This window comes from Ricinus communis, chromosome 5 (assembly GCF_019578655.1).
Source record: "Ricinus communis isolate WT05 ecotype wild-type chromosome 5, ASM1957865v1, whole genome shotgun sequence".
NCBI lineage: Eukaryota > Viridiplantae > Streptophyta > Magnoliopsida > Malpighiales > Euphorbiaceae > Ricinus > Ricinus communis.
Window position 1 is genome coordinate 1,734,933 of NC_063260.1, and position 10,670 is coordinate 1,745,602.

The 10,670-nt window shown below is 33.7% G+C and overlaps 1 protein-coding gene across 2 annotated transcripts; it reads right to left on the minus strand.

Annotated features, from left to right (window-relative positions):
* Positions 1–337: 337 nt before the first annotated feature.
* On the minus strand, positions 338–8,174 carry LOC8260674 (histidine kinase 1). Of its 2 annotated transcripts, XM_015725671.3 has the most exons (14): positions 7,214–8,173; positions 6,615–6,857; positions 5,730–6,521; positions 5,324–5,571; positions 4,565–4,724; positions 4,103–4,229; positions 3,923–4,012; positions 3,246–3,440; positions 3,075–3,144; positions 2,812–2,854; positions 2,469–2,609; positions 1,405–1,987; positions 830–1,296; positions 338–688 (listed from the first exon to the last, which is right to left on the minus strand). In XM_015725671.3, the coding sequence occupies exons 1-14, from the start codon at positions 7,478–7,480 to the stop codon at positions 473–475; spliced, it is 3,642 nt and encodes a 1,213-aa protein (XP_015581157.1). In that variant the 5' UTR covers positions 7,481–8,173; the 3' UTR covers positions 338–472. The 2 variants fall into 2 exon arrangements, with proteins under 2 accessions (XP_015581157.1, XP_015581156.1); XM_015725670.3 differs by having other exon boundaries at positions 830–1,987; positions 7,214–8,174.
* Positions 8,175–10,670: the final 2,496 nt, after the last annotated feature.

Here is a 10,670-nt window from a genome sequence, read left to right on the forward strand (position 1 = left end):
AAAGAATTACAGCAGAATATGCATCAGGATTTTGCTAAACATGCATCATAAATTTGCAGAATTACTGCAAATCTTTTTCTCTTCTCCAAGTTTGAAGTATCAAAACAACCTTACTACATGGCAGACCTTGGCTATTATTTTCTTAAATTAATGACCTATTCTGTTACCTTTAATTAGTAATAATTAACTAATAAATCAATGCCATTTAGTTGGCCTGTGACAAAAGTAATTTCCATTTTCATTTTAAGAAGCTCTGCCCCTGGTTGCTACTATAATACTATGCCTTTTATCACAGATACAAAAGCAACAGAAACAGCCGTAAGGCAAGCATAAGAAATTGAAAAGCCAAAATTGGGTAATACTTTTTAAAGGCATATACAACTTATGTTACATGCTATATATATATATTTTGAGTGCAAATCATCTGACTTGTTACATCCAAAGACTCCTCTGTTAGTTTTGGTTTGATAAGTTAGACTGTTCGTTTAGTGAGGGATAGAATGGTGGATACCATCAGCTTGTAGTCAATTGGCTTAGTTAGATAAGCATCCATGCCCACCTCCAAGCACTTTGCTTCATCAGATGACATTGCATGGGCTGTCAATGCCACTATTGGGATGTGTAATCCACTTCCTGCTTCTGATTTTCGAATTGCTTTCGTTGCTTCGTAGCCATCCATTTTAGGCATCTGCTTTTGCATTTAGACAAGGAATCAGAATCCTCAAAGTCAGTATAATAATCTATGGAGGTTTGTGCATATATGCTCAATGTCATAATGCTTCAGGATTCAATCTAATATCCAAGACCAGGTTTGATTTTGGATTCTCACCTGACAGTCCATCAGAATCAAGTCATATGGTGGGGGATCCAGCATTTCAGTCTGTGAAGTGTTGTTTTCATCTTGAAAGACTGATTCCCTTCTGCTCTCTCTTCCGCTAAGCCGGCAATTGAGAGCATCCACTGCTTGCAGTCCATCTCCCACAGCAATAACAGTAGCACCCATTTTTTCTAACATGATGGTAGCAACTCTTTGAAGAACTGGAGTATCTTCTGCTAGAAGGATACGTAGTCCCTCCAGAGCTTTCTGTTCTTTCACAGATTTGTTTAAGCATGAGCTTGTTTGCCCTTTAAGACAACTGCTTTCTAAACGTTGTTCCGAGCGTTTTGAACTCTCACTTCGGGAGTCTGTTGAAAAGGGTGCTTCTTCGTTGCATACCAACGTAGCTTTTTCATCTTTTGTGTCAAGCAAGTTACGCCTGACTTGACTCACTTCTTCTCTCTTGAATTGGTCTTCTTCTGAACGCATATCAGTCAATTCAACTAAGCACTTCTTAAATGTCTGATACTGTGATGGATTAGTGATCCTTGATCCATGATGAAATGAACTTACATTATTGGAATTACCTGTTTCAGCCATATCAGAATCTTCGGAACTGGCATTGTCAAACTGAGTGGAATCGATCTCAAGACAATCATGCATATCATCATCCTTTGATGAAGATCTTACAGCACCGAAACTTTTCTTTTGCTGTTCCTTTATGACAGTTTCCAAAATCTGAATCATTTTTGCCTTGTAAAGAGGTTTATTAACCATCAATATATGACCCTTCCTACGAAGCTCCATCTTTATGGCAGTCGAAGTATCATGATTTAGCATCCAAGCAAATGTGGCTTTGCTAGAGAACTTGTCAAGGAAGTTAAGTTGTTCTTTCCATATATCTGTACTCAAGTCGAGCAATCCTATATCTACAACTATAACAAATATAGGATCCCTGATGTCTTGTATGTTCAGAACTTCTGATCTTAATGGTTCATTCAGGGAACATTGAGCCTCAAAGCCTTTGTTGTGTCTTCTCACATAAAAAAGTTCTCGAAGAACTTGCGTCAGCTCATTCCATTCAGACACTCTTAAAGTGGACAATCCATTTTTCCGCAACCATTGAGACATGATACCTCTTCCAATCGAGCCATATAGTGCTAGCAGCACCTGCATTCACAATTAAAGAAGCTTCAAGTGTCATGCATTTGATATTTGCTGTGGAAAGCACTGAGCAGAACTGACGAGAACCAGTGAGTTTATTCAGCTATCTGTATATTCCTACTTAGACAAAGAATTTACAAAGGTTTGTCTCGCATTTGGCATGCCTCAAAGCACTTATCTTCTCTGAGTATGCATAGTTTATTTCCTAGGATTGAAAATGGAAAATTTGAAATTAGAAGAAATACATTTTAGAAATAACTTCCATCAAATTCTACACCATGCTTAACTGTTTTAATTTATTAAACTAATTGTATTTACTGTGGGCCCATTAGCAATTAATGCAGCAGACAGCCTGTCATGATGTTCATTATTACTCAGACCTCTACCATTTGACTTGTCGGTATCAGGTAGTCTGGTGGGGAAATAGCAGAAATAAGGGTAACTAAAGGATTATAATTTATTTACAAAGAGGGTAATTTTTACTCACCACAACATTATGCCTGGCAAAATCTATTTGGCAATGCTGTTCTGTACCATCTCTAGGAGTCCGGAGAAGTAAGTAAAGTCGCATTAGAGTTCCCGGCCCGTTCTTCTTTACAACTTTTATTTCTCCACCCATCTTGTTAACCTGCAATCATGGTTCAGAAATGATTTATCATAATATTTGAAAATCATTCAGATCCTAAACTCAAAGGGCTCTAGGCATACACCCGACAATTTACAGGTATAAACTTCCACATCAAAGTAATCAATGTGGAAAGGCGCATGATGTTGCATGTTGTTTTCTTTCTAATGCAGTATAATATTACATATTTATGGAGTTTACTCACCAAAGTCCGAACTATGCAGAGCCCAAGACCGGTGCCACCATGCCTGAAATAGATAAAAGTTAAAACCTGATTAGAATCTCTAGGAATATCAATTCTTGATTTTACAGATCACTTATTTATTTTATGTATTTGTTTTGGCAGTTAGCTTGAATTTCCTCATAATAAAGACCATGAGGACAACCTTCAGCTCAGGTATTCACACCAGTTGTCTACATTTCAATTTGTTTTAGTTGTTAGCAGTTATACATGTTTTTGCTACTCACAATCTAGTTGTTGAGGGATCAGCTTGCTCAAAGCTTTCAAATACAGATTCCCATTTGCTTGGATCAATTCCTACAGAATGCCATAAAGAACTGAACATCAGTTGTCGAAAAATAAAATGTTAAGTTTTTATAATGTAAACAGAAATCTCTTGAGATTCTTGAGGTTCCTACCACAGCCTGTGTCATCAACTTCAAACCAAAGAATCACTTTGTTCTCTTTCTTAGAGGCCTTCTTCATATGGTTCCCCTGCTGCCTCAGTTTTGTTTTAAGTGCACACCGTAGTTTCTTCTGTTCAAGAGGAGACTTTGCAGTATCATTGGAAGTACTTATGTTCTCACACCAACCACGCAAAACAATATGACCCGCTGCAAGCCATTTCAAATAGTTATCAAGAAGCCAAAAACATACTCATTACACGGGGTGCTTACATTTTTTTACTTTTCGTTAAAATGATCAAACTTGAACTCAATTTTATTTTTTTCCCAACATTTGGTCCCCTGGATGCTAATCACAGGCTTCAACTCTCATAAAAGGCGTGGACTCTTATTCAGGCACCTACTTATCACTCTTTGAGTTGATTGGCATAACAACAATTCTAACCATTCATAAGTAACAAATTTGTACTTCTTATATCCACAGAACTGACAAGTTAACAACTGAGGTCATGATAGTTTATGCAGTTCTCTGATATGTAAAATAAGCTGTGACTGGTTCTTTTTATTCAGATACTAAACTAAAACAAGAGTGAGATTCTTCAACAGCAAATGACCAAATCTTTTGTTTTATTTTACTATTTCAGTAAGGTCTATTAAAATCAAGAAGTTGGCATACTGAATGTTGCACTTACATGTAGTGAACTTGATGGAATTGCTTATGAGATTTGCAAATATTTGCACAACTCTTGCAGAGTCTCCTCGGACTAACTTTGGCATTTCATCTATAAAATCAAAATATCAGTATAAAGGCATGTCAGGGACAGAAAGTAGAGGTTAATAATCACATCTGTCAGTGTTAAGATTAGTTATACCAGAAAGATCTAGAACAGCCTCCACATTGTGGTTAATGCACTGCACAGAGAACATGTCGATGAGGCCTTCAAGTTCTCGTCCTAGGTCAAACTCAGCATCTTCCAAAACTAGCTTTCCAGATTCAACCTAAATTTTTTTAGAAAAGGAACAACCATAGAATCACGAATCATTTTCTTATCAGAAGTGCAATAATTTAAATAGAGCTAAATGGTTAAGAACTGGTTGCTGCTTATGATATTATAATAGTAGAGCAATGAAACATATAAATATTGAAATGAACTTCCTAAGGAAACATAAATTTTACTCCAAGCACATGCCAATTTTCAAAAGGCAGTGAGAGACTAATACTCCCGTCCTTAGTACTGCATAATGAACATTTTGTAACTTAATGCAGCATGAACTTTTCTGATGTGTTTATATTCAGAAATTGGTTTGATTTCACAATCGAAAAGACTCCTCACCTTGCTGAGATCCAATATATTGTTAAGAAGCCGGAGAAGAGCTGTAGAGCATTTTCTAATTTGAGTGACGGTTGCATATTGTTCATTTGTGAGACAATCATCAGAAATAAGAATATCCAGTAAGCCAATCACTGCAGCCATAGGAGTCCTCAATTCATGACTGTAATAGAAAGAAAAAACCAAATATTTACTTTTGCAGCAGCTTAGGAAAAGATCATCAGACCATGATTCGTGCTGATTTTACAATCAAAACAGCCTCAACGTCATTTGGTCCCAATACATTTAATTGACAGCCAATAAACCAAGAAGGATCAAACAAGTGTTGGTTCTTTCTAGGAATTACGGATGATGCAATCTCTATGCTGCATATGACTTCTCTGGAAAAGTCACTAAAGCATAGATATGAGTTGGTTGCCCAAAAGTAATTGCAAATTCACTCAGATATGAGTTGTCTGTCCAAATCTTCCTGCAGCTTATGCTTCATCCTTTCTGAACCAGTATGCTGTAGTTGAGTGAACTGTCATATGTACCTCTACTCTTAATTTAAGCCATTCCTATGCTTTGGTTACTCAATCTATACTAAAAGATGAGGCAAGGAGCCAAATAAGACTGGGTTTACCAGGTACCATAGTTCACTCAAGCAGCATCTGATTCCAAAAGACCCAATTTCTGAGATTTTTTTGCATAGTTATGAATCTAAAGCACTTTAAACCCACATAATATGCCAGACTCTAGTACTTTGTAGATTGAAGCCAATACCTCATATTTGCTAGAAATTGACTTTTGTAGTTGTTTGATGCCTCTGCCCTTCTTCTGGCATCAAGATGGCTTATCAGCTCTGCTCTCAACTTCATTTCCTTTGATACCCCATTCGTAAGTATTAATATGCAGACACATCCAATGACTAATATGCACACAGATGCAGAAATCAGTATAACCAATGTTTTGAAGGCCCTTTCATCTACTTTCCCCATTATATATCTTCTCGGAATAATGATAACCCCCACCTGCACAAAGACTACTTGCTAAATACTCAAAATATGGAAAATATTAAAGTTCTAACCTTTTTTAGTCTGTTTATATTCTATTTATGCTTATAAGGAATTAGATATACAATGTTTATAAAAGTAAAAAATAGAAAAAGAAACAATAGATTAATGCTTACTATAGGTAGTCTCTTTAGATTTAGGAAAAAAGAATCAATGTAATATTGCTGGTTGCCAAGCTCCGCATTTTCTTCATGAACAGCATGAGGAAACTTGTTTCCATAGCGACTTTCTAACCATTGAGCTCCCATTCGTATTATGTCATCTTCAGAATCAACAGCCATCATAAGCTTGGGCCCTCTTGATGAATTTCTCAAGAGAGGCGCATTTGTTGAAGTAGCCAGTAAATAACCCTCTTGAGAGGTCAAATATATGTGTCCACTGTGGACTTCAACAAGTTCTTTCATCAGCTGGCCTACACTGTAAAGTGCAGTAGTAACACCTACAACAGCCACTATGCTCTTATTTGAAGCATCCCATACCGGCAATGCTGCTGAAAGTAATGGTGAATCTGTATACTTGCTTACTGCTACATGCCAGGAAGCTGCACCATCCGGAACTTGTGAAAAGCCAGCAATATTGATCAGATCATCTGGTTGTATTTCGCTTGCTTTTCCAATCTTATTGCCTGTTGTGGGATCAAGTGGTTCACGATACCAAATTGCTGAAAGGTTACCGTGAATGGATTGATCATTCCACCCTTGACGCGAGGACAACATATTGGCATCAGAAGGCTCAGCAGCGCTGATTGAATAGTTGACAAGATTAGAGTAGATGTAAAATGTATTATTACTCCTATGATCTCTATGGAAAGCCTGAACAAAGCCATTTCTGTAAGTTATAGTTATGGCATTGAGAGCTTTGCGACTCGCAAACATTGCCCATGTCACATCCTTCATCACTTCATACAGCTGAAAAAAAGGCAAAAAGAACATTGCTAACAATCTCAAACATTAGCTTTATTCTAAAAGACACGAAAGTACCAAATGATCATAATTACAAACCTCAACTTGTTCTGCTTGAGTAGCTGAATTGCTATACCGTTTGATTACATACTCTGACAGCTTAACCTGGGCTGTTGTTATTTCAGAAGTAGAATTCAAAATGTTCCACATTCTTAGTATGGGACGTTGCAGAAGCTCATATCGAAGACCAGAAGCTAAGGTATCTAGTGACCTTTTTGTGTAACTCTTTGTGAAATGCCATGTCAGAATAGTTAGCAGCCCAATCAAAATTGCTAGCATGACCTGAATTCAGCCATTAATACAAAATAAAGGATTAATCTACCAAAATTATAGTATCTGGGTAGAATTGTTCTATTCGATGGGATTGCAGTTCCTAACTATAAGCACATAAAAATAAAGAGAAAATTGCATATGAAGATTGAAATTTTTCTGTTATAAAAAAAGATGGAAATTTTTCAAAGGCAAGGATCAATCTAATTGACAGGGCCAGTTAATTCCATTGCATCATCTTTGAAATGAAACTGATAACCATCCTTACTCATTAAAGCTAACTGAATTTCATAATCATGTAACAGGAATTCTAAGCAATAAGATAGTGAACATGCAAAAAGAAATATAGACAGTGCCTGTGTACTAACCATGATAGCTAAACGAACAACAAAGACACTGTAGTATGATGAGAGACAATGAGTATTTGCATATTGAAACTCATCTTCTTCAACATCCCTATGGAAAATTCTTCTACCACGAGGAAGTGTATTACTCCTCAAAGAAGGGGCAAAAGTCAGGATTTTATCAAACACCTTCCTTATAGGAGGACTACCCATTGGTGCCCTTAAAGTTGGTGAACTTTCAGGACTTGTAGAATAACTTCTATCTTCATTCTCTGCCATTTCTGAAACCATACAAAGTGTATCATTTACCAAGAACTTATGCTTGTTTTTGTTTCTGTGTGGAGAGTCAATCGAAGAGAGAAAAGAGAGGATAGAGAGATTCTGTCTGTGTGTATGATCTTGAGTTGGGTGGGGGGTTGTGCATTAATATGCTGGTTCATGTGTCATTCCCCACTTTTTCAAGGTAAGAGCACAAGTTCTTGCAATTTTTCAAAGTGGGGAGATATGGCGTTTTTATTCTTCTTCCACAACAATCTTGCCACCTCTTTTCGTCTCTCTCTCTCTCTTACCCTTTATTCATTTCCCTTAGCTAAATTCAGCAGTGTCAAAAGATTTTGGAAAATATACATATATGTATAATAGGTGAAAACTTCTGATATGCTACTGCCAAGACCACTCTTTATAATTGCTCTGCAGGAAAAGAAAAACCAATTATTTGGCCAAGACTGTTGCTCATTTTGGGACTAAATGGAAGTGGGTCAGCATGATCCCACTTCTATTTTAAAAAATATGAGAACCAAACAACTTTTATCTTATTTTGAGGTGAGAGAAAATTCCTTGAATGAAGGGGAATGTTGAAACAACTGTAACTGCTGTAACAACTAAAAAAAAAAATCAAACAAAACCCAAAAACACCATTTTCATTTTAGATATTAACGAACCAGAACTACCCTTTTAATTATTATTTGAGGGTTTTGCTCAAACTATAAGCCCCATATGGTTTCATGATAAATTTCATAAAGGTCTTAAGTAACTTGATCTCTCCACAATAAAATTGATGAAAGATTTTTAATTCAACTCTGTTCCCTGGGAAGGTTGATGAATTTTTTTATTTTAATTATTATTATTATGATAACATTTTACGATGCATTATATTTACAATAGTTAATAATATGAGAGATCCTCGTACGCACTACCATCACTGACTCATTGGTGGTATTTGGGTTTCACGTGTTGAGTGGAATAGAGTGGACTGACCACTTTCAAGAAGAAGATGACTTTTAATTGCACAAAAAAAAGAAAGAATAAAAGGATCTGAAAGAAAATGAAAAATCAAGAAAAAGAGAAAACGACAGCAGCTCTAAACTGCAAAATTTCAAAAGGGTTCTCTTTTTCTGCAGATGTGAATGATGTTCAGTTGGCTGAGTGGTTTTGTACCCCTGCCCACTCTCTGTAGAATAGAAGTCAAACCCTAAACTTGAAACAAGAATTTATTTGTTTTTATGAACATGAAATAAAAAATACAAGAAAACCATACAACCACAGTTCTCAGTGGCCAATACTGAGAAGATAATATTTCAAACAGAGTGTATAAAAAAAAATATGAATCTGTCAAAATACGCATAAAGCTGAAACAAATACTGAGCGAACAGTGAAACATAATAGAATCATTGTGGCGAAATAATTGCTGCTCATTTAAGCTAAAATGAAGAATAAAGTATAAAATGATTTAAGATGTAGATTCACTTATTTGATGGGTAATCTCCACATGCAATGCAAGCAATTCAAGGAACAAGAAAAATCTCAAATTTAGATTCACTTCCACATCATTAAGTAGGGTTTGTGTTTTGATATTTCATGAGAAACACCAAGAAGAAAAAAACCCTAATTTACAATAATATCAGAATATATGGCCACTAGACAGCAGTGGAGGTTAGGTGATGTGAAGGTTACTATCTACTTGTTTGAAATTCTTTTAAATGTTTTTATCTTATTCACTTCAAAACAATCTTAGATTTTTTATTTTTCCTTTTAAAAGTTATCAGAATACTAATGAATATAACAATTCAACCTCCACTTTCTAATTATATATGCCTATTCTATAAATTGGTGTAAAATGAAAGCAACTAATCAGGACCTACTTTTTAACTCATTTTAAAATATAAATATTCTGAATTAAATTTCATTTTAAAAAATTATTAAAATTTTTTCTCAAGAATAAAAAGATAAATATTCGACACAGTATATTTACTAGTTTACAGATTTATCATTTATATATATAATAATATAAAATAGATCTATTTTGAAAACAAATTTTTACTTATTGAAAATTAGGAGATAAAGTTAAATTATTATTATTTTTTAAAATTTAGATGAAGATTGTATCTAACTTTAGCTAGAAAACATCTTACGTGCAAAGAAAAGAAATAAATGGGCAGCACAATATTCCAAATGTTAAACTTGATTTAGATTTAATTTATTTAAATTTTTTCAAAATAATCCAAATTTAAATCGATCTCAATCGCTAATATAATTTATAAATTTAAACTTGGATGTAATATAATTTATATCAACTCGACTTGTTTTCACTCTAGTTTTTAAATTATATATCCTTGAATTTTATCTTTTCTTCCCCATATTATTTAGGAACACTTGTCAACTATATGCTTATTAATTTGTTTGTAAATAAACTGAAAAATGTGTAGATGAAATGGTAGCTAAAAGATATACTGTAAAAATTTAATTAATAATTTAACCTTATTTAGGAGTTTCTTATAAAAAGTAAACAAAATTAATGGATGGGGCTCTATGGGGTTGAGGTGCTCCTTTCCTTCCAGAACTTGTTTGGTTTGGCTGATCAGTAGAGCTGGTAATTAGTGGCTGATGACTGATATTCGATGATTGATAAATTAAACCATTTGGTAAAATCTTATTAGCGGTTGCTGTTAATATATTAAATGACCATTGATAATATAATTTATTATTAAATATAATTTATTTTATTATATTATATTCGATGATACAAATTAATAAAAATAATTTATAATGATTAAAAATATTGTAGTTATTTTCTTAGTTTAATTATATTTATTATTAAAATATTTATAAAAATTATTTTAAAAGTAAAATTTAAATGTAAGTTCTAGTTATTTAAATACTAGAATTATAAACATTATAATTATTTAACTATTAAGAATAATTTTAAAATAATAATTATTTATTATAAAATATAAAAATATAATTATATGAGATTAATTTATAGTAAATTATTATTAATAAATTTTGATAAGGATAATAGTGTTCAAATACATAAAAAAAATCAAATCACATATCAACTAATAAAAAAAAGCTCTAAAATAAAATTAATATAATCAAAATAAAACTAAATCAACTGACAACTATTATTTTTTAAATTTTTACTAAATATTTTAATATAATTATTCTATCAACTCCATCAAATCTATCGATTCAACATAAAAAA